This window comes from Dermacentor albipictus, chromosome 2, assembly GCF_038994185.2.
Source record: "Dermacentor albipictus isolate Rhodes 1998 colony chromosome 2, USDA_Dalb.pri_finalv2, whole genome shotgun sequence".
Classification (NCBI taxonomy): domain Eukaryota; kingdom Metazoa; phylum Arthropoda; class Arachnida; order Ixodida; family Ixodidae; genus Dermacentor; species Dermacentor albipictus.
Window position 1 is genome coordinate 74,930,397 of NC_091822.1, and position 25,213 is coordinate 74,955,609.

Below are 25,213 nucleotides of genomic sequence, written 5' to 3' on the forward strand. Positions count from 1 at the left end.
CAGGATATTTAGGTGCTGTCTGTTGTTTCACTGCGTGATTCTCCAGTGAACAAAGCTGGCCACCAGCACTGCTGCAGAGGTGATACAGGTGGGACTACAAATAAGCCGATTCATTGTACGAGTGCTGTTCTTCCCGTGTGTGATCTAGTATTTAACAAGACGGCAGCAGCAGCCATGGTAGGCATAGTCTGGAGAAGGTTCACATAGAACATTAAAGAAGCATGTTGTTCACCCCTTTCCTCATCATATGCACAGGATTTCTAAAATTTTAACGTTCACAGGTCGGCAGATGTGCGACTGCCTTCACCTATATCATCATGCTGGTCACAGTAGCTTCCGCAGCTGGGGGTGAGATGTGTGGTGTCAGGCAAAGCATCGCAAGTGTTTGCTCTCGCTCTCTCTTTCTCCGCACCTGTGATTGCTGGTGAGGGCAGTGAAACAGAAGCAAAGGTCACACATCCCAGCGTGCTACCCCTAAATGTCACACAACCACATTCATCATTGCTCTGACAACTGGTTACTATTGTTCTTCATGCGATGCAGCCTCCTTTTCAGAGCACAGCTTCATTATTTGCCGCAGTCCCTGGCTGCTGGATCTTAGGAATATTGTCGTCGCCTAGTGTGTCGTGAAACAGTGTCATTGAATGAGCTGAACAGCACGAAGAGCATGATGTTCACAATCATTATGGTGGATTGTCATGTACGACGGGGACAGGCTCACATTATGTTTCGAACGTGTATCGCCTTATTCAAATTATACATTTGCTGATACCATAGAGCTGGGACATGAGATAGGAATAAGAAGATCTGAAGAGCTCGATCTTTTGTTAGTCGGAACCATATGAAGAAATACATGCCAAAACTAGAGCTGCACACATTGTATAAATGCTTTGCTGGTTGTTGCAAATGCCGAGTTCACATTTGTACACGGCAGTCCTTTATGAAAAGGAATGCTCTGGGGCGGCTGCTTTGAGTGCCAGCAAGTGGCAGCAAAGCGAAGTATGTCTGATTTTTACATAATCTATTGGTGGCCAGAATAACCAGATATGGCCGATAGGCAAGCACCTGCTTGAATTAGGTGGGCACCCCCCCCCCCCCAATGACTGTTGCGCAACAAGTGGGCCTGCAGCACAGCATCTGCTGCTAGCAAGCAGCATTGGGTACGCAAGCACATTGCCCAGTAGTTATTGGGTACTCGCAGCATGTACAAATGTGTTAGCATTCTAGGGCTACTTCCCTCGGAGCTCTGTCTGTCCACCTGACTATAGCATGCGACATGATGCACCCCATACATGGGGTCCTATGGAGGTATCTATGAGAGTGCCTTATGACTATCGAGATTTATGATTATGACTATATATAGTGAGTACTGTAGAGGTATAAGATAAATTGAGGTTAATGAAAGGCAAATAATATTAATTATGATGTCATTAGTGTAGCAACAACGAATTTAATGTAAATAAAAGATGCTAATTAAAATTAATTTTATATTTTAGACTAACCAATAGTAACTAAGGTTAAATCAGTGGAGCCTAATCAAAAGTAACCAAGAGCACTTGAGATTAGTTGGACCTAATTAAGTAATCTTAATAATTAATTAATTACTTATACAAGCATCTCCATCATACCTTTAAGTAAGCCTAATTAAGTAAGCATTGTTACTGTACAAATAATTTAGCCTAAATAATTAACAAGTTAGATTTAATTGCCACAGCCATAGTTTGATCCGAGTGCATCGTTCTCGCCTGAACCGTTCTGAATCAGGTGAGGTTTATCCACACTATGTGGGGTTGTGGGGAACCAGAGCTGCGTGCTGAAAAAAAATATGCTGGGAGTACCTGTTAACTAGCAGGCACATGTTGGCACTTCCATATTTCCAGTGCACTAGCCTACTGAGCGTAGTTTGCTAGCAGCAGAATCTGTGCTGCAGGGCCTGCCCCTTGCGCATCCATCTGGCATGGGAGGGAGTCCAGCAGGTGCTTGCCTATCAGCCATGTCTTGTTATTCTGGCCGCCAATAGATGACGCCACAAGCGTATGTGCTTCCTCTTGCTGCCACTTGCTGGTGCTCTAAAGCCTCCGCAAAGCACAAGCCATGCACTTGCACGTTCCCTTTCATAAAGGACCACCACGTACATAACCAGCATGCTGTCGTGTCTTTGCGGCTCCTGTTTCATGATGGCAACCTTGACCTGTTTGCTTTTTTTAAGACAGATTCACTTTATGTTATTCTCTGTTTGTTTGTTTTCTTAGTGCTAGTTTGAATAAGGTCATTCATGTTCTGTGATCTTGTCTCTAAATAAAAAAAACCACGGTTATTATTACCATGATCATCTTGTTTCTCGTGCTGTTCAGCTCATTTGGCGATGTTGGTTCGAACATTCTTATATTATTTCTATTGTCAAGCCATCATTGACTGTGACAAACTACCAAGCTCCATGCCTGAAAGCAAATGCACGGGGCAAGCAAAGGAAAGATAACTAGATTGGTAGAATAGTGACGAAAGTGTACACTTGACATCAGACTGACTTAAAGAAGAAAGATTTTAGAACAGTGCATACCTATAACTCCGTTTCACAAATAGCAGGCGATGCAATGAATGCTATAGAGACCTCTCCACTCTCTGCATTTGCGACCAAAGAAAAGTATGCCACATATAAATAAAGTTATAAGGATGCACCACGCAGTGGGATTCAATGTTGTTTAATAATTTTATATTCCAAAATATAATGTATCTATAACACAAAAGGCATCGCTGATCTGTCTTTATTTACCACCAACCGAGAGGGGGTCACGTTTCTTTGACAAGTAATCACAGTGCACTGCTGCAATTGCAATTAAAACATAGTATGCCGCATGCTGACAACAAAAAAGTACACATATAATAAGTGATTTGGCATTACTTTATGTAGATAACTTGTAGTTGTAATGTACGTAGCATTTATTCCATACAAAGCTTCCAACTGGCATGGAGTGAGCCTTCTGCAACCGCACTACTTGAATATCTCATGCTGCATTGCCTGCAGTCTGAACAGGAGTATAGATAGAGTTATCTTTGCTACTGCTTTGCAGTCTCGCAGTGCTTTCATTGGCGATCACAGCCCTGGAAGCCATGGTGATCAGCAAGGTGAAGAAAGTGAAGGCAGTTCTACTGCTACAGTGGTGTATGTTCAAGACGTAAGCTATGTTGAACCAGGTGTTGGCCATGCAGCGCTAACAGCACCGTTTGACTGCTCTAAATGAACATGATATGGACGTTATTACACCGAGCTTCATGGCTATTAGTAAGCGAGGCACCTGTTGTATCATTGTGCAGCCTTGAATGACTTGTGGATAAAGGCAGTGTGAGTGGGCTCTCCAGGTTTGACCAAGCTCACCGATCAGCATTGGTCATTACGGTGTCCTAGGCAGAGCGCAATGCCTTAAAGCAGGTACTGCGTCTAGACGGACACCAAAACTATCACGACCGTACTGTACCTAGAGTTGCAATCAAGGTTTGCTTGTGCAATGAACCAGTACGGTCACACAGGGCAAACCTTCATGATGATCAGGCACAGCTTGTGTGCAGAAGTACTAAAGAGCCCCGCCCTCCTGTTTTGACCAGCTTTTGCATAAGCTAGCAAAGGTTTCATTCATCTTTAAATGTGTTCTTCAAGCAAATGACTGCATAATAAATAAAGGACACATGTACCACTTTGACCTTGAAAATTTGTTACGATGTGCCAGCTGTGGAGCTGTCTACAATGAATATACAACCGTAAGCACTTTTTCACAAGATGCTTTAATAGCAGATTTACTGGTGTTTGATGAATGGCTTTGCTGCCACCGCGGTTTCTCTATCTTGCCTTGGCTACTCTCCCTCACAGGCGCTCCCTCCTCGTCCTCGCATACTCTCACCAACTTCTTGCAGCGTAGCAAAGGTTCTTGCCAACCCACAAGAAAGGCTAGTCCATTGGCTGCCCTAAATTGCCTTTTGTGCGTTGTCAACTGAATGGAAGCTTCACAGAAGCACCAGTGGTACATAATGGGTGGGCAGCTCTCTGCTATCGGAACACAGCCAGCTCTTGTTATGCTTGTGCTATTGTCCCTTATTGACCAATCAATTGACAGTTTTTACCCTGGTGACATGCACAGGTCCCTGCTAGCATTACAACATGCAACCGTAACAAAGGGACCAGAAGAGCTAGGAGAGGAGCACAAGATTGTTTTATGAATTTGAGGCTTACCCGTGATGCATAGAGCTGCCATATTCACCAAAGATGCCCATCGCAGTTTCTGCACGTGGTGTGTGTGTTTATTTAAAAGGTGTTCGTGATGTCGGAGGTGGTTTAGGGGGCCTTTGAAAAAAATTAACAATAATGGTTCCGCCAAGTGATGGCCAGTTACAGATTGGAAAATGTGGGGTGCGTGCCTGACATCAGGCATTGAGGTTGATGTCGGGAGAAACCAGTGAAGGCCACTACAAGTGATCCCACTTTCAGAAGTTACCAGACCACACCTCGAGTAGTTGTGTAAACAACCATTGCACTAAGCAATGGGTTCTTTTCTTTCCGCAGATGAAGTAAGGAAGCCTTGTAAGCTGTAACCGCGGACAAGATCTGCCGGAGTCGCTCTAGATTACCTGCCACGAGGCAGACTTAGTATCGCCCTTTGCTGCACTTTCTCTGCCCACATAGCACTTTTCGACACAATATAGTTAACTTGGCTCAATCAAAGAACAGTAGACTTTCCGAAAATGAAGTACATGCATTTACTCCTTACTTTGTGCTACATTCTAATTCAATTCCTTTCAGATATCTTCTTCTGCCATCAAGTTGTATTGAACCAGCTAATACTACCTAAGGCCTTGCCATTTGTCGCGATAGAGGTTCTTACAATCACGTGCAGGGGGAAAAGCTGCACCGTGGTACTGTTGCTTTTGTGGCAGTTCTGGGAGGTGAAAGCTTTGGATACACATCACTGGTGGAGAGCTAGAGCAGATGAAAGACATCTGGCAACTTATTTTTTGTCTGTCCGAATAGTTTAGTCTCGCCTAAAGCTACGTGTAGGCACTGTTGGATCAAGGCAGGAAGTATCGGCGTTTAGAATATGGCTCAAGCAAAAATGACCAATTGTCAACTGCGGTGTCCTTCCTCACCCTTCTTGTGCCGAGATCCACTTGCTCCACTGTTTGCATTTCCATGGGTTCCTATAGTACCTACGGGCATTAGCTGAAGCTTAACTTTGTATCAATTTTTACTTGTTTGTTTCCTGCTGCTGCTTCCATTGATTGTACTGACAGCAGATAGCAAATCGCAAGTTGTTTTTTTATCTTGCCTGCAGGAAAGCCCTGGAGCAAGGATGAGCTTCGGATCAAAAGCAACTCGGACCTTCACAAGCTTTGGTGTGTGACATTGCGAGTAGTCTGGTTCTTATACTTTTTGCTCATTTGCTGTATAATAGGACTCTTAATAATTTACACACCATGAACCAGTTGTGTTTTGTCGTAGTAAAAAAAAAATGCCGAGGCGAGCAAGAAATTCTTAATAATAATTACATTTGCTTAACGTTTTGCTCACAAGGACAGCTGATGCTTTTTGATCCGCAAGTGAAAACTGGAGTCTTTTTTTTTTTTTACAATTGCTGTTATTTTGTGTGTAGCATGAAAACTCCATGATTTCATTTTCACTTGTGGTTGGGGAGCGTCGAGACAATGTAGCAAATTCAGCACTATTTGTGTGCTGCCCAGAGTTCATTCATTTCATAGGCTTGAAGCGCAGCAAATATCTTTTTGTTTGAGTAATGTGGGGCTGCAAATATAGCAGAGGGTGTAGGAAGTATTAGTGGGCATGGTACAGAAGGCGACAATTTTCACTATACACTTAGAGGATGGCATCGGGTTGGCTTTTAGGAGTTTCTTTACAGGCTTGGGCATTGCAGAGAAGCAGGTCTGGTGTGGGGATAGCTTGGTGACGATCGTGTCTGCAAAATAATATACCAGTGTAAGCCACAAAAAGGGCTAAAAATTCCAATGGGATTCTCTGTGCCCTCATTCTTAGAGCAGCCAGTGTCCCTGCAGCAGACACCCAAGTGTCTCCTACAACATCGCGGGTCTTGCCTGCAGTGCACCACTAAGCGAGCAGCAAACACAAACGACGCAGGAATTTCTGTAAAATTCAGAGCATGTAAAGGCACCACCAGAAATTCCCTTCACTTAGGGAAAGGAAAGGAAAGAAAATAGGGGACTTGCAAGCCCGTGAAAACCATTAAATATTTTTCTGCAAAATCTGCTAGTGATTTGCCTGGTGTTGTTTTTTACTTGTTTTTTTCCCTTGTTTGAATATTAAGGTAACCAAATTTTGCCTGCCTGGTGCAGCATGTGTTTAACTTCTCATCAGCAAAATTTGTTAGCAAAAGAATATGTTAATTGTAGTTGTAAGTACGGAGTAAATTTTCTTTACCTTCTCTTCTTACTTTCGTGGCACAGAGTGCCTCCAAGCTGGCGTAACCAGCTTACTTGGTAGAGAAAACTTTGCTTCAGCTGTCGTCGTTTCTCCTCTTCCATCAGACATGGGACGCCATAGACGTTGCACTTGGAGAATAGGCTTTATGTACACAAATATACATTGACAGCTATTTACAATGGGTCTGACGTATCAACTCGACATAGCCGATAGTACATAGCAACGTTCGTACGTCAAGACCCTTGGGTTACACTGGGACCGGCGTCTTAACTCGGCAGAGCCGAAAGTGCAGAGCACCTTTCCTGCGCCCGGAACCCCCGTGAGAAATCGGGAGCCAGGTTTTAAACCTTCAGTTGCTCCTCCCGAATCCCCTCACGGCAAATCACGACACCCCAGTGACCTGATTGGGTGAACTGGGCTGTCACTCATTGGGCACTCTCTCTCTCACCCTCTCCCTGCGTTCCTCGGAACATTCGGAGAGATAGAGGGAGAGAAAGTAACCACCAAACAACAAATAAACAAATAACATCCCAACCGTTTTGCCTCCGCGACATATATGGAAAAGTCTCCCGACACTTTGAAAAACACTTACGGGGAAACGGCCATCTGCGTCGCCTCGTCCTCGCGCCTTAACTAATCCCATCGCGCACTGCGTGCCGCAAAGGGCACCCCTGCCGACGTGCGCCCGCCGATTTACAATGCTGTCTTGTGCATTGTTCGTCTCGTCCGGCGGGCCCGTAAAGCTAAGTGCACCGATGGATTTGTCTCGGTGGCGCCAGCCTACCTTTCAAGAGACTGCGCGTCGGGTCACCGATCCCTCGGGTTTTAAGCTGCCGCTTTGTACCCCCCCGGCATGACCATTGACGCCCTAACGACGCTTTGCCCGCACGCGTGACAGGTTAAAATGTCCCGACGCGTCGGCGCGGGCTATCTGCTGTCAAAGAACGTCTCCCGACTCATTACCAAAGCGCCCGGCTGGCTTTACTCTCGGCTAAGCCCGAAAACGGCGATCTCCCACAATTCTAGGAAGGGAAATGACCTCTCGGCGTCCATGCCGTTTGGCAACATCCTTTACATACGGATTGGTGCTTTGAGAACGTCCAAGAATGCTCTTGCAAAAAAATCATAACTCGCAGTGAAACTATGGGTTTGCTAAGGAAAGCCGACAACAGGCATTGAGTGCAAGAAAGTGTGTTCATACTGTCATCTCCACCCAGTGTGTTTTGACTTGTGAAGCCGCACATTTTATGCACATTGTAGCACTTTACAAAACAGTCAGTATTATAGAGATGAACCTCACAGTGTGTGCGCTTGAGTAGTAGATGTAGGTATGGGGGCTTTTCAGACCGGTTCAGTCTCAAAAGGAAACGTGTGCGTGGAACTTTGATTTTGAAACAGCAGATGGTGATGCTCTGATTAGATGTTTTCAAGCAACTGCACATGTCAGAGTGCAGTTTTATTTTGTTGAAGTGTCTTATCAATCACTGCTTAGTGAAATCGCGGCAGCTGGTTGTAGGAGGCTAGAGATCACCTTAGCCTGCTGAATCAAACCACTGAAAAATTGCTGACCTTTTTTATAGTTATTGTGTGTGTGTGGGGTGTTTCTAAGTAATTTGGGCTGTGCCTTGAGAAAAGAAAAAGCGCAAAACAGTTAGTTTTCAGTATGTTGCAGCGCCTCTCAAGAGTTACGACTTCAACACTTTCAGGGTTATTAGAACCCCCAGTTATTAAAAGTGAAATCCAGCTTGCAGAAGTTAGCCACAGGCACGATGAACACTTTGTTTATCATGGGTGTACTATAGTGCTCGGTGTGAGCTGCAACACGTGAGCTATGGAGAAAAAAAGTGGAGGAGGTGTCGCCATTTTAGTCATGTTCATGCCCCCTGGTTTCCGTCGTCTTTCTTCACTTAGTGATAATATGCTGGCCTGCTCAATGGCTATCGCTCCATTGTGGATTAAAAGAGCAAAAGAATAAGAATAGTTACAAAGCTATGGCAGCGTGCACCGTGACGAAGCACACTGCTAAGGACTAAAGACTTGCGGGCTGCTTTGCGGGCCGCTGTATTATTATTTCACAAAGAAAGCCGACAGCTTAAAGCATCGTGGGGGCATGCACATTTCTAGAATGGCAAAGCCCTCTCTACCTTTTTCTTGAGAGTATAGCTGTGGCCACAATTCACACATTGCAACTCATATTGAGCATAATATAGTATGTTGTAAAAACAATACTATTGGATCTTGCTAAAATGTTTTTCATGAAGATGTTCTTTCTCTGGCAACTAATGTTTAACGTCATTTCTACAATTCAGCATTTTTTCATGCAGTAGACAGACCAAGACGTGACAGTTAAAATTAAGAGAAGGAGCAGTTTCTTGATATAGTAATAATAATAATAATAATAAAATATGATTACAAACCATGGAGGCTTTTCAGTTTCTTAGCATGAAGTGCATGGCAAGCCAAGTGGAGTGTGTAGGAACACATCAAATGTTTCAGCAAAGGCGTTTAAGTGTGATTTAAAAACAAGTTTTTTTGAGATAGAAGTATAATTTATTCATAGCCCTGGCATAAGTGCTGGTCGATGTCAGAGGATGGGTGAGTTGTGGCAAGTAAGGGGCTAGTTAATTAATGCACCTTACTTTCTAACTATTAGTTGTGGGGTCTGATCTGGGATTCTCACACCGTACTCTTGGGACAAAGGAACGACAACACAGTAGTGCAAACAATCACAAGGGCATTTATTGCACCTTTCATACATCAACGCCTGCTAGCCGAGTTGCTATCCACAAAACATGCCGATGGGCGCGCGACAAATCTAGAAGTCCGACTCACCGCGTCCTCGCGAGCGAATATGTTCGCTCCATGCTGGATCCCAACGCCTGGTCGTTCGCGTGTATAGTCACGCGAATCGTGGCGCGTTCGAAGGCGGCCACGCGAGGCGGTCTCGCAGAAGCATGGGTGGCGCGCACGCGGGAGACGTCCCCGCCGTGCGTCGACCCGCCGGGAAAGAGCCGCGCTGCACGTGCGGCACGCCCGTCCCGCTCCCTGCCTCGAACCCAAGAGAGCAAGCGCCTTCCTTTCGGCGCCCAAGTAACCTCGCGGCGTTAGCCGCGCAACACTCGCGCCATCTCTCGGACTGCGTTTCAACCACATCGACCGCGCTGACGTCACGCAGGCCACGCGGCAAAGCGGGATTACAGGAGAGGCCACGCGGCAAAGCGGGATTACAGGAGACGCGCTATGCGGGAAAAACACCAGGGGAGGCGCGAGGGTCGCGCATCCCCACATAGTGCATCGTAATATGAAAACTGAAGCATGCTGTCTGCTGTCTCTACATGTCAAGTCAGCTTCAAGATACTGAAAATTTCAATTCACCTAGCAGTTCTGGCACAATGAATTGGGGCCCTGCGTGCACTTAGAACTGAAACTTGGGGGCTGAGGGGTGTGCACAGCCATGCCCTCGGCAGATGTAATTCGGTGATGCCACTTGTAGAGGCCGCCACTTGTGGCCATAAGGTGGCGCTACAATCTGAAAGGACCTTCTATATAAGGGGCTTTAGGGAGTGGGAATAAACATTGTTTTAGTTTCCGCCTTGCCGCTAGTCGGCCTCGTCCCTCGGCTCCTGTGCCGAACATGGTGGCAGAAGTGGGATCTTGCCGTTAACACTGACATGCCTGACACGGAATCCACCCACGCCGAGACCACCGAAGTGAAAGTGCACATCGTTCACGCTGGCGCATCTGGTCTGCACCCACCGCAGAACTTCACGTTTTCAAACCCGGGAGAATGGCCAATGTGTATTTCGACGTTCAAGGATTATGCTTTCGTGGCCGGCTTCCACAGTGCCAGTGACGAGGGCCAGGTACGAACACTTCTTTACTCTGTGGGACCGCAAGTCCAGGACCATTCTTTCGTCCTTGGGGGTGTCAACACCGGAGGCGCCTTCTTTCACTGTCATCAAAGAAAAGTTGGATTTGCACTTCGTGCATCCAGTAAATGAGATATTTGTAAGTCGTCATTTCCACCATCGCACTCAGCAGCCAGACGAATCTGTGGATGACTTTTTTTCGGCATTACGCAACCTGGTAAAGTGCTGTAGCTGTAACAGTCCGCTCGTCGAGGACTGCCTTGTTCGCGACAGATTCGTCGTAGGCATGCGTGATGAGAAACTGTCTGATCAATTGTGCCGGTGCACAAAACTTAACGCTGAGGAAGCACTGTGCCAAGCCCGCATACACAAGGACGCAGAAAAAGAGCGGTTATCACGCGCTAGATTGACTATGGATAACGCTCTTGCCGAAACACTAAATATGGACTCGGCTCGGTGAAACGATACGCCCACCCCTTCACCACATTTCTGCAACCAGTCTGAGCACCCGGCTAGGTTATCGTGTGGCTTTTGTGGATGACAGCGGCACTCTCGAAAAGACTGCCCAGCCAGAAAATCAGTTTGCCACTACTGTAGAAAGCTAGGACATTTTGCCGAAGTGTGCACGAAGAAGAACAGAAATGAGCTACTGTGTAACATCGAACTTCACAACGTGGATTCGTGATGAGCAAGGTACATAGACATACTAGTGAACGGGCACCCGGCTGAGTTTAAGATAGACTCTGGCGGGGCAGTCCTTGCTTTCTCGCCGTCTTTCCCAGGCCGACCGTAGTTGCTGGATGACGTTGAAGCGGAAGTCTTGGGCCCTGGCGAACAGAGTCTGCACGGTCTTGGTACCTTTAAAGCAACCTTACAGTGGGGTGATAAGTCCACAGTGCAGACCTTCTACGTGGTTGAATGTCACCGCACTCACCTGCTTGGGCTCCCTGCAATTGAGGCCCTTGGTGTTCACTTCATAGAGTCTACCGAGTGCGTTCATTCCCCCCCAGCCAAGGTTTTCCCAGGGTTGGGAAAATTTCGGCAAGCCGAATATCGCATTCGCGTTAAAGCCGGTGCTCATCCATTTTCCTTGAGCACCCCAAGGTGGATTCCAATTCCTTTAAACGATGTTGTCAAGAAAGAGCTAGTCAACCTGGAGTTGCAGGACTTCATAAGGAAGGTAGAGACGCCAACTGAGTGGTGCTTCGGGCTTGTAGTCATGCCCAAATCATCGGGCGGCTACAGAATCTGCGTCGATGTGACGAAGCTGAATGAAGTCATCGAAAGGGAGTGCTTCATCTTGCCGACGGTGGAACAGATCCTCGGCTAGTTGGGTGGAACGCGAGTATCCTCTGAGTTGGATGCGTGGTCTAGTTTCCATCGGGTGAAGTTGAGAGCCGACAGCCAGGAACTCGTGACATTTATAATGCCATTCGGCCGGTACTGTTACAAGAGTTGTACAGCCACGGCACCAGAGTATTTCCAGCAGTTAATGTTGAGGGTTCTTGAGCGCTTGCCCGGGGTCGTGAACCCGATTGATGACATTTTAATCTTCGGGAGAGATCGTCAAGAGCACGACGAATGTGTGACTGTAGTCCTAGGTCGCCTTAAGGGGGAGGGTGTCACCCTTAACGGACAGAAGTGTGTGTTTCGGGTCAGCTCGGTAAATTTCCTTGGAGTAGTGATTGGGGTGGATGGGATCTCGCCAGACCCGGACAAGTTGAAGGCCGTCGGGGATCTGCCGCCACCGATTGACGTTAACAGAGTACAACGATTGCTGGGAATGACCGATCACGTCGCACGGTTCATACCTCACTTATCTGACGTTACGTAGCCCATTTGTTCCCTCCTAAACAAGAACTGCACTTGGACTTGGGGTCCCAGTCCTTCTCATGCCTCAAGTTGCTGTTGAGCTCCGACACGTGCATGGCAAAATACAATTTTTGCTATCACCCTATAGTATCCGCAGATGCCAGCTCCTACGCTCTGGGAGCTGTACTGCTACAGGACCAGCCTGAAGGTACTCGACGGGCTGTAGCGTATGCTTCAAGGGTGCTTACTCCGATGGAAGCATGTTGTAGTCAAACAGAAAAGGAAGGTCTCATAGTGACTTGGGCCATTTCACAGTACAACCAGTTCCATTGTGGCCTAAGCTTCAAGGTAGAGACAGATCACCTTCCTCTGGTCACCCTTTTGGGTAACAAGGACCTAGATCTCGTGTCGCTTTGCATACAACGAATGCGGATAAAACTGATGCAACATCAGTACGTGGTGAAATGTGTCTGGAAAGCACTTCGCTACGGCAGACACTTTGTCACGAGCTCCCTCTGATTTGCCAGCTACTCGCATGGTAGACACCCTGGAGTTGTTTGTCAGTGAAGTGTTCAAGGAATTACTGCCTCTTGTAGCAAGACGGCTAGAAGATGTCCGCATACACCAAGCCCAAGATGGAGTCTACTCTGCAGTCAGGACGTATTGCATGAAAGGATGGCCAGACAAAAACAAGGCGCCTCTGCCGATTACTCAATTTTGGAAGAAGAGGGACAGATTGAGCATATACGATGGCATCCTTCTGCTGGGCCAATGGCTTGTCATTCTTCAGCCTTGCGCCAAGACATTCTTGGCCTCCTACACGAAGGGCACCAGGGAGTGCACCGCTTCCAAGAACGGGCCAGGGAGTTTGTCAGGAAACTAGAGCGACGCTGTCACACATGTTGTGGGAGTGTCTGGTTACATCAGCTACAATGGCAGTAGATCCGGAGGCTCTTGGGTCGAAGTGGGCCGCCGCTTTGCGCAGCTCCAACCTCAAGACACAAGAGTGGGCTGTCCAGCAAGCCCGAGAGGCGGCGACGAGGCAAGGCCTCGAAGTCCCCTCATTGGAGACCTGAGCCCGGGTCGTCAAATTTGCCAGATTCAAAATAAAGTTGTTTCCATCCATCCAGGGAGTTTGTTTGGTGGTCTAACTATAACATGCATGTTGAGCATATGGTGACTTAATGTGCCATATGCGCCAAGACTCGAGTTCAGTGTTCTAAGCCTATGTTGTCCACGGTGACACCCGACAGACCATGGCAGCACCTTGGCATCGATCTGTTTCAACTCGGAGGGCGCGATTACGTCCTGATTGTTGATTATTATTCCAGGTTTCTGTGGGGTGCACCATGGCACCAGAAGTCATCTCGGCGATGAACAGCTGCATTGCCCGTTTTGTCATACCAGACATTGTCCGGACTGACAAAACGGACTGCAGTTTGTGTCCAACGAGTTCACCGAGTTTAGGCAGTCATACGGCTTCCGTCACGAGACCAGCAGCCCGGGGCACCCCCAGAGCAATAGAGATGCAGAGAACATGGTGCACACAGTGAAAGACTTGCTCTTCAAAGGTCCTGATCCCTACCTTGCCTTACTGTCCTACCGTGACACGCCCGGTCCCAACAGCATTTCCCCAGCTCAAGCCCTGATGGGAAAGAAATTACAAACTCGTCTCCCGAAACTACCGGAACAACTGGCACCATTGTTACTATGCCACATGAGTTTCAGGGAAAAGGGCTCGTGGAACAAAGCAAGGCAAATGAACTACAATCGTTGCCGTACTTCAAGCCGATTGGCCCCTTTGAGTCCTAGAGATTATGTATGGGTCACTGACACGCTGCAATGGTGAAGTGCTCTCACAGGCTCAGCACCCACGGTCCTACCTTGTTTAGACCCCCAGAGGAGTCCTTCAGCGTAATCGACGACATCTGGTACTTCATCCCTCAGAAGCGACCCCAGCTCAACTGGCAGCTTCTCCGCCTGTCCCTCCTGAAATCATGCAGCCTGCAGCACCTCAAGGAGATTCAATGCAGCCAGAAGTAACGCCGCAGGAAACGGTGACACAGACTTGCAACGGTTGTATAGTGAGACCACCGCGACGATTGGACTTGTAGGGACCTGTCCTATAAAAGGTGAAAAGGAGGGATGTAGAGGTCGCCACGTGCGGCCATAAGGTGGTGCTACAATCTGAAAGGACCTTGTATATGAGGGGCTTTGGGGAGTGGGAATAAACATTGTTTTGGTGTCCGCCTTGCCGGTAGTCCGCCTCGTCCCTCGGCTTCTCTGCCGAGCACCACTCAGTGACGGAAAGCCAGCCTGTGTGGGCAGCATTTGCGAGGCACAGCTGAAGTGATTTCTCATCGAAAGCATGGAGCAGCATTGCTCGGTCACGGTGTACAGGTATGTTGATTGTCAGAGCGCTAGGCAGTATATCGCAGAACTGTCACCAGCTGGGTGCGGAATAACTCTGCAAGCAAAGGGGCAGTGTGCAATAAGAATGAAAGAGCAAAAGACGAGTTGGCTATGTTCGAGTCTTAGAAGTCGCTGCTGTTTTGGAAGAAGTAATATCTGTTCAGTGCATCTGTTGAGCATTCACATGGCTACAACAATGACAGGCCACATTCTGATTACTAAAACAGATTGAAATGGTCATTGCTTTTGTTGCTGTGAACAGAAAGACAGCTAAGCTGCACATTTGTAACCAGCTCAATGTTAATTTCAGTGTATGCTATCCCTTGCTGCATTTAAGAGTGTCTTTAATTGCTTTTTGACACTGAACCTATGCTTTCAGAAAGACAACAATGTTCTTCAGTAATCAGTGAGGGATTTGAAACTGATGCCCTGACATTCGAGAACATCAATCCTCAGTCAAGAGTTAGAGAAATTGCAGCTTCTTTAGAACACACTCCTGCCACAAAGAACAAGCATTGCTTCTTTCAAAATAGGACCACCCTTGAAAACTTGCGAATCATCAGCACATACATTCAAAGCATTAGCTCTTCTTGGCTTGTTGCTCAGTTTTGCGTCGTTGGGGCCGTTTGCAGTGAGAGTCACATGTGAGAGAGGCGAAAGACGCCCCCAAGAGGCCAATGAGATAGAAATGTTCGATGATGTGACGCAAAGTTCGGCTACCCATAACACCACCACATGGTGTTGCCCTCCATGCATCTAGGGTGGTGAAACCTACTGATTGCACTCGCAGTAGTATCATAGGAGTTTTGTCGTGTCATGGTCATGGTGTTGAGAGTGCCGGCGACTGTATAATGATGACAGCATGACACTGAATGAATGCATGAGACAATATGATGGTGATGGTATAATGACGATGGCATGATCACGACTGAATGACAACAGTATGGTTACTATGGAATGATGAAGAAAGAATGACATTAGTGGAACAACAAAGGTGTGATGACGACATGACAACAATGGCATGATGATGGCAGCATGATCACAATTTAATAGTAACATGATTACAATGGGATGGCGATTCTGAAATTATAAAAATCGTATTACGACAGCCTGATGAGAATAGGTTGTGACACTGGAATGACGACGACAGCTTGATGAGAGCCAGATGATGAAACTGGAATGATAGGGGAATGAGCACAATGACATCATGATGTCGCTATGACAAGCAAGGCGAGTACTTTATGATGATGATGATGGCTTGAAAACGGTGGCTGTGCCTCGCTTGGCATGCTCCTGCGTGCCAGGCTGTGCCAGTGTATGCTTAGAAAGTTGGCAATCACTCGAGCATTGCAGAGGAACGTAATAGTTTAAATGAGAATGCTGTAAAACACCCTTTACACTGAAATGTCGTGGAGGAAGCAGGACCTTCAGACCTGAAGTGATGCAGCGAGCTCGATACTGGGAGAAAAAATGCCGAGCCTTCACCGCAGCTAATGCTTAAACAATCGTGTTACAAACTTATAACCATTGTGACAGAACAAAATGTTTTTCATTCAGGTTTAAGTTTCATTCCACTCAAAAAAGTTCCGTTTCGGTTCTGCACTGGAGTAAGTGAGTGAGAACTTTATTGTAAATATCCAGCGATTTGGGTGGGGTGGGGCCTGTTGCATGGTCCTGGGTAGCGCATCGTGCTGCTGCCGAGCTGCAGTGACGCCTGCCTATCGAAGCTCAACCGGCGTTACTATTGGGTAGCATGGCGTCGTTAGCGGGCTGCAGGCATCCGGTAGACCATGGCGACCAGGCAAGGACGAGACGATTTCTAGTGCGAAACTTGCACGGTATATTCAAAGGTTGATGAAAGATGATGAGAAGAGTCTTGTTTAGTTTGGTGTGTGGTGATGGGTATTTACATCTGTTCAATCTGTAATGTGAAGTGATTAAAAGTACATTTCGGAGCCCCTTAAATGGGCTCTCTACAATCGTGGGAGGGATCTTGCTTCCGTCGACGTCACGTGACCGGCAGAGAGTCGAATTGGCAGAAAGAGGGCCCCACCTCTGGTCATACCACGCCTCTGGTGGTACCGAGCCACCTGGAATTGTAGACGCTTGTCCGTCTCTTTTGCGCGTTGCTGGTTCGTGGAAGTTCTCCTGTAGAGTTTGGCCGTTCGAGGAAAGGGTCCCTTTAAAGTTGCACACACTCACAGAAAAAAGGCCTGTAAACACTGCGGGGCTTCCGCCAGACCGGCAGACACTCGAAATGGTCATGGTGAATTAGGAAGTCGCGCTTCATTTCGACGAGGCCTGGTGGGTGAAGGTCGGGTGAGAGAAAGTTCTTTCTGCACGAGGTGCGGTACCCCAACTGTGGCAGAAGTCATGCCTCATATCGACGAAGGTTGGGTGAGAGAAAGTCCTTTCTGCATGAGGTGCTGTATGCCAACTGTAGGAGGAGAAGTCGCCTCATTTCGACGAAGCATGGTGAGAGAAGGTCGGGTGAAATTCCTTTCTGCACGTGGTGCCAGACGCCAACCATAACAGGCCATAAGCACCCCATCCTAGGTGACGGCCTCGAGTCCTTGGACTCGGGTGGCTTCCTCGGCGTACCGGATGGCCCGCAGTTGATCAGCGAGGTCGTGGCTGAGCAGGGCCGCCTGTCAATTCGCCCCCCAGTTCGGGACTGCCATGTCTACCCCGTTCGTCGGGGACTCCTGCTGCTCGTTACCGGTGCATGCCCACAGCATGTGCTGTAGCATAGCTCTGGCTCTGCATGCTTTACAATCATCGGACAAATAAATGTCGGGGTAGCAGAAATGAAGGATCACTGGGTTAGGATATGTGTGTGTCTGCAATTGCCTCCAGGCAACCGCCTGTTTCTTGTTTAGTTTGGTGTGTGATGGTGGGTATTTACATCTGTTCAATCTGTAATGTTGCGTGATGTCTCTGAAAGTGGTCATGCGATCCCTCCACGTCCACTCCCGCATCGCTCTTGCGGTGGGTGAGACGTCGAGATTGTTGGCGGGCGCCGTGGCTCGGCATGTAGGTTCTCGGGCTGCGGCATGGGCCGTCTCGTTTCCATGGAGCGGACGGTCCGTGTGGGCGGGGGTCCACAAAAGGAAACTGTCATTCTTGCGGCAAATATTGCCATGTTGAATTTGGAGAATGGCGGCTGCTTTCCGGGAGATTCAGCTGCTAGCGTAGTTGTGTATCGCTGCCTGCGAGTCGCTTATTATCACCTTGGCGTCTGTGGTGGCTACCGCGAGGGCTATCGCTGCTTCCTCGGCCACCTTCGTCTCTTCCATGCATATCGTCGTGCTTGTGACACAAGTTCTGCTGTGGTCTGTGATTGCAACCGTCAAACTGCGTCGCCGCTCGTAATGGGCCGCATCTACGTAAGCGTTTTCTTTGCTGCTGCCATACTTCCTTTGCAAGTCTTGCGCCGGCCAACGTGATGCTTCGGGTGCATGTTCTTGGGCAACGGCGAAACGGCGATGTGCTCGCGAATCATGTGGGTATCACCACCTTTTCGCCCTGCTGCGTGTGGTAGCTGATGCCCAGTGCCTCGAGGATGTTCCATCCGGTTCTGCTTATTGCCAAACGCTCGTACTGCGCGACGTTGTGCGCTTCTATTATCTCGTCTGGGGTATTGTGTAAACCCAGTTCAAGAAATTTATCCGTGCTGGTATAGACCGGCAATCCTATGGCATTTTTGTACGCCTTGCGGATGAGGCGGTCTAGTTTCGTTCGTGCGGCCACCTGCCACTTGAGGTAGGAGGCGACGTACTTTATGTGACTGGTTACGAACGCCTGTACCAGACGGATCGTATTGCTTTCTTTCATTCCACTATGTCTGTTTGTGATACATTTCAGTAACTGGATCATTTCATCGACCGCACGCTCTAGTTTGCATATGGTTTCGCCGTTGTGGCCGTTGGCCGACAGGTGCAAGCCCAGCGCCCTAATGTTGTGAACATGTAGGAACAAAAAAGAAATACCTGTGCCGGTTCACGACATTTTTGAAGCAAAGTAACGATAAAAGTGTAGTCTTTATTTTCTCACTAAATGAATTCTGAGATCATGCTCATTGCATTGAGTCAAGGCACTGAGCATGATCTCAGAAGCAGCACGTTGTTGAGTGTGCTCGCCAAATTGCGAGACCACTGCTCTTATAAAACGAACTTAAATGAACAGTAATGAGCGATAAAACTTCGGTAACAGCAGCATTGTACCTGTAGAAAATGAAATAAGCTCTTCAGCATGCTAGCCCTTGGTTTTGCTATGATGCCGATCTGCTAGTTCACCTGAGTGGCAGGCTTAGATTAGTGGGGTGCTCCACTGCCTATCGCTTGCACTATCCCTGCCCAAGGTGCGAGCTAATGCTGACATTGCCTGACATTGGTTGATTTGGATTTCTGAATTTCCCCTTGAAATGAAAACTGATAAAAAAATATTTCGGTTTCGCTACAAAGCAAAATAATAACGCTTCCGTTACACTTTCGTTTCAGGAAAAAAAGGATTTTTTTTTTCGTTTCTGATTTTCATTTCGTTCCGACACACTGCTTATAACCGTCCAGTCAGTTCTTAGATTTTGTTCTTGTTGAGCACCACCCACACACTAGTTCTGCATTCACATCTACTACAGGACATTTCTGCGGTACGCTGCCTAATGCTCAATCAACGCAGCTGCATGCTGTGGCTGGGCAACACAGCTTCATACTGTCAGCGACTAATCGCTTGAGCTGTGTCATGTAGGCAGCCGCCATTTCTGCTGGCTTTTCGCCGCTTCCAGTTTTCAAGATATATAGTCGAAACTACTTAAACGCTATTTCAGAACTATTAAAATTCCATTGTTATAACTGGGTTGCATGAAAAAAAATCAACATAGGGGAATGGCAGAACTGTTGCGAGAAAGCTATAATGCGAGGAGGCTATTGCCCCTTCCCACTGCTTTCCTCCATTCGGCTGCTGGTTGTGTTCGCTCATTCAATTAATTAACTTTGCTTCCTACGCGCTCCGATCACATGTATTAAGCCGCGGCTGTCAGCGTTAAGAATGGCGCTGCTGTAACAACTGCAAAGAGGGTTCAAGGGCAGCAAGCAATATGTGAGCTCCGCTGAGGCATCGCTTTGGTGACCCCAAAAGGGGCCGTTTAAAAAAATGCAAGGGGGTTGCCACAGCATCCTGTCAGCTTGAGAAATCCAGAAAAAACACTGGAGTGAGATCACCACAATCATCTCACCACGTACATACTTCTCACTGCCTTGCACGAGAAAACCTTACGTCCGTTAGCCTTGCTTGCTTTACGCGAAGCTAGCTGACATCCTCTTCCAAAGCATCCAGTTCTCTACATAGGGCAGCGCAAGGTTCCTCGTGAAAACGAAGCCATGGAGGGACTGAGTCATCTGCTGGGCCTCCTGTGAGGACAGCTCTGTTGACGCAGCCTGCCCTACCGCGTCATCGTTGTCGCCGTCACTGTCCAATGAAAGTGCATTTGTGACAATCGCCTCATCAATTAGAAGCACTTCGTATCCAAATCTACAGTAGTGCATTTTCTTTTCACTAGCAACATCGTGCATTGCCAATGATCAGCGGGCAGATCAGCTATCTTCCATTTCGACAGCGAGTCAAAGAAGGCTGAGAAACCACATGGCCAGGAACGACTTTGACGCAACCAACAAAGATGAGCGCGAACAACTTAATCAGTTGGCAGAACTGCACAGAATGAGCAGCCTGTGAGCAATCTGGGGGCAGCACAGTTGGCACTTCCATTCGTGTTTTGGATGGTGGCGCGGTTTAGAGCTATGGGCGCAGCCCATTTGTGCTTGGAGGAATGGAAGGGCGATGAGAGAGAGGTGGGCAATGCTGGTGATGTGGAGAAGGCTGGAAAATGAGCACATGGCAGCTGTTGGGATGGGAGGCCATCGTGCAGCGGCTACAATTTCTTTTCTTTCTTTTCAAAGATTTCACATTTCATTACCGTTCATCACAGACACCTAGTAGCCAGACTTCATCGTTATAACCAATAATGCAGCATGGGGGCATTGTAGTAAGCGAGTCATTTCACCATAGAAAACATGAGAAAGTTTATGGTGCAGCAGCTTCTCATTGTTATAACCAATATATTGTTTAAACCGGTACCATTATAAGTGTGTTCGACTGGAAACACTGATGTGGCGTGTATGGAAAGCTCACTTCAATTTTCCCATTGTAATGAGCTGTCTAAGTATAACAGTGAAATGGCTAATTAAGTGCTGTTAGGTAATTAGCACCTTAATTGCCATGCCTTGCTTGTCCTCTGATACCACTTACACCAGGGTTCTGAAGGAACCACACTTATATAATGGAACAACTACTTTGAATAATACCTACAGTGTTTGCTGATATACCTGGTATGACAAATGACAGTATGGCACCCAGTAAACAATTTGTACTGGATTGCTCTGGGCATTTGTGAAAGTACTATCAACAAGCTGCATGTGTGCGTAAGAAGTGTTGTGTACACTGCGTCTGGTATGTTATCTGCATATTCAAGACCGTATCATTACTTGCAAAAGGCATGGAAGTCATTTGTGCATAAAGGATGTTGCTAATCCTATCCATTCAAAGGATAAGATCAAAATAGCAAAAGTGTGTGTTCTTCCTTTTGCAGCAAGCCAGGCTAGCTTTATAGCAGACAAACCATTGAAAATTGTGCCCTTTGTGCTTGTATAGTGTATCACTAGTGCCTTCACAATCGCCCACTGCTGATACAGCTCCGAGTACAAGCTGTGTGCTTGTGTGTTTTTAAATTTGGGCCACCTTGTCCTTAGATTTTGCTGGTTTGTTGTGTCCTCGAACAGCTGGCCATAATTCCATTCATTTTATGCACGATGATGACCCTACTTCAACGGATCCCTTGAAACAAAGCTTTTAAATAGTCAATGTGGCTACCCTTCGTACAAGTGTTTTCTCAGCAACTTAAGCACTCTTCTATTTCATACTGGAATATGTCAGCTAGGAGGAAATGAAATGGCACCACCAATGCAGAATACTTCTTGTTTATTGTGACAGCAATTATATATGGATACTTCAGTTGTGCCAGCACCATCAGAACCATAGTCGCCGTCATCACCCCCCACTGTTCAAGCTGTCGTGCTGTGACGTTACTGACATGCATGCACGGCTCGCACGTGGCGGGTCGCAAGGTCTCCAGACATGTGCAGTGCTTTAAGCTGCAAGAGGGACAAATGCAAGTGGACTTGCTCTGCCAAATCGGCTCTACTGGAGCCAGGGCAACGTTCTGGCTTCTGCTGGTGGCCTGCGTGCTCTACACCCACGTACACGTTAACTTTCCTGATGAGCAGCCGTGTACAGACCACACTGTAGTGTGACCACTCGTCCGAGCGGAATGGACAGGAAAAATGTCAAGCTAAATGTATCTGACCCTTTCTCTTGGCAACAATGAACGCCGGTGGTTTTCCTGCGGTCTCATCTCATGCGCCGTCGACGCGTGGTGCCTGCAAAGTCGTTGGCAGGGCTCCTTCATCATGCTACCTTTCTGAGACAGCAAACCTTGCTATTGCTTTCAGTGCTTCACCTTCGGGAAAAACTGTCAATTTTTGTATTGTTTCTTCACGAGAGCGAAGAAGTCAGTGGCGCAGTTTTGTTTCATAGTGATGGTAGAAAGTATGAGTGGTTTGCAAAATGTTGACGGCAGGCTGTCACTCTGGGATGACATTGTTAAGTTTGTTTGTCATTGTTTTGTGTTTTTTTTTCTTTTGTGGTCCCCTGTAGGTACGTTTTGCTCAAGGAGAAGAACATGCTGCTCACCATGGAGGAGGCAGCGAAGCGTGAAGTAGAGCTCTTCCCAAATCCTGAGCGTATTGACAAGGTAAATCTTGACATGTCAGCGTGCTGTGCCTGTCTTCTAGTTTTTTTTTATCGGCGCAGATGACTAGTCACTAATATGTCCTGGATGGAGTAAGCCCTGCTGTCACTGATATTTTGGCCTTAGTGGGGATCGTTAAAAAGTTTATTAATAATGAGTCCAGAAAACCATATTCAGTCAGTTTGGTACCGTCATTTTGAAAGTGGCCATGAAAGCATATCAGTTAATTTTTGCACTAAACTATGCTTGCGTACAACCAGGTGTAACACGCATGTCACACTGCCATTAACTATCTAGAAATTTATAAGTATTGATATCATTTTATCTTAAGTTGCTACTATGCACATATCTTTAATGACATTAAATGTTGCAACGACCACAGCTGCAGCCATAGGCAGAGAGTTTTCATTTCTCCCAAAAGGGGGAAGGGGGCTTGACCAACTTTCAGAATCTTCCATATATATATATATATATATATATATATATATTTCTTGCACTTGAAGAAACTTCGTGGGACCTCGAAGAATTGAGCGCGGAAGTGATGGCATTATATGAGTATATAAAAGACCTCATATTAAAGGACGGTTCAGTTTCACGGTCCGAGTCCTCTTGGTGGTGTAACCTTCCTTCGTGTAATTGTTGCATACTTGGATATCACTAATGCTGCATTGCCTTTCCAGCGAAACTGCAGCCTCTCTTTCTCTCTCTTTTTTTTTGGTGAGTCCGAGTGTAAGTGCTGCTGCGCATAACTGCTGTTGATTCAGAATTTGAGTGAATCTGGCTTGACCTCATTTCTGTGACTGATTAAATTATACAGTGTTCCCTAGCTATCATGCATCAAGTCTTAAAAAAAGAGCAGTTGTGTTACTTGAAGAAAACTTAGTGCATATTGTTTCCAGTATAGTGGAGTAGCCACCAGTAATTATTTTGTTACTTAGATTTAATTTGGTAATTGCAATTAATTATCTCACTCGACAAGTACTGTCCTAACTTTCAAAATGTCACTGAGCCATTTGTAGGCACCCCCAAATGACATCTAACGGTGTTTTCAGCGATGTACTAATGGCGTACAATTTTTTCCGACTGGCAAAAAAGCCTCACGATGTATGAAAAATACCATGTGAGTCCGCTTCCGCCCGCATTATAAAGTAGCGCCCTCAAATGAGCTGATTGAAAGCAACTGCATTTCCTGTCGCTAACCCGAAGAGACAGCGCATCACTTTGATAATTCTACGGAAGGAACAACAACAGCAGGTTTCGTGACTTCGCAGCTATTCGTTCCTCTCATTTCCACGTCACACTGATTATCTGTCTCTCAAGGCCGACTGATCACATTGATAACAAAAGCCCTTTGATAACGCGGCCGAAGCACCGCTCTGACCATGCACGAAATGCGAAAAGCAATGTAATAGGCATAGAATGTTTCAGAATCCCAGCTTTGCTCGCACCGCATCGAAAGAGTGCCTGCGAAGCTCCATTTCGCGCCAGAAACTTGCTTCAGACCAAAGCCAAATTAAAGTGACCATATTATTTTCATGAAAGTGTATACGTGCTGCAAAAACAGGTTTGTGTAAAGAAATAAAGAGAGAAATAAACAGATCAGGAAGCGACCAACGTGTAGAGAAAAGTCAAAACTGATGCGTTCAAGAAAGTAAATATGCCACTTCTAAATGAGCCGAATTGGCAATCAGGTTGTCTCCGCATGCACGCACGCACCATGAGATTTCAGTGTGCCCTTATTATTTATGAATTCGTAAGCTCCGTTGAACACCAGCCTAGAGGATGTGTTCGAATATGTCTCCTTTTGCAGCTACGCAATACGTTCTCCATTTTATCACATCTTCAGTGACTTTCTTGATGACTGATGCCGGAATTCTATGGCAGACCGTACCGGCAGACCGGTTATCCTTGCCTTGAACTAATCTGACATCCATCTTGATCATGTAAGCACGATTTTTCACATAACCCCAAAGAAAGAATTCGAGTGCAGAGAGGTCAGGTGACTTAGCCGGCCAATTTACAGGCCGTGCCTTCCAGTCTATTGAGCATGAAAAGTCGCATTTAGGCAATTTTTTGCTCGGCTGCTGCTGTGTGCGGGTGCCCCACCTTGCTGATGCCACACAAGTGGAAGACGTGACAGCGGGTCTTCGCTCAGAAACTCATCCACCACTCCTTCAAGGATTTCATACACGTAACGCTGTCCAGTCAATGTGTGATCGAAGAAGATGGGACTGATTATAGCACTGCGTAAATTCTGGGCCACACATTGAGTGACCACTAGTACTGGTGCCAATTGCACTTTAGCCAGTGTAGATTGGAGTCCCTCCAATAGTGTGCATTATGGAGATTCACCTGGGCGTTTCTGCAAAAGTTAGCTTCATCTGTGCACACGATGCTGCTCAAAATGTCCAGTTACTTATTAGCTTTTGTGAGGACCAAATTTGAGAAATCTAGATGATTCTACAGGTCCCTATCTTCCAAGCAGTGGTGCTGGTTAAGGTGGTACGGGTGAAAGGCCGTCATTTAGAATCCTCCAAACTGATTACTTGGAAATTGGTACCTGGGTGACCACGTCTCGCATGCTAGCATGAGGGTTTAAGGCCATAAATGCTTGAAGATCCGTGTGTAGGCGAGGACTCAAAGATGGAGTCCTGCGCCGCTGTTTCTTGAAGCTGCCGGTTCGTCTCAGGTTTTAATAATTCCTGATGATAGTCAATGCGTTTGGTCGACCGCCGCGCTTTCATGACTGATATATATATTTGCAACCTTCCTCTTGTTGCCACTTGTAGATCCCAAGGCAAGGATCCTGTTTACCTT

The 25,213-nt window shown here is 46.9% G+C and overlaps 1 protein-coding gene across 2 annotated transcripts in view; it reads left to right on the forward strand.

Moving 5' to 3' along the window:
• mRpL47 (mitochondrial ribosomal protein L47) overlaps nt 1-25,213 on the forward strand; it is a 54,427-nt gene that overhangs the window by 8,146 nt on the left and 21,068 nt on the right. For both annotated transcript variants that reach the window (XM_065445799.2, XM_065445800.2), the window contains 2 exons: nt 5,322-5,382; nt 22,303-22,399. In XM_065445799.2, the coding sequence (XP_065301871.1) occupies nt 5,322-5,382; nt 22,303-22,399 (158 nt within the window). The remainder of the gene's footprint in view (nt 1-5,321; nt 5,383-22,302; nt 22,400-25,213) is intronic.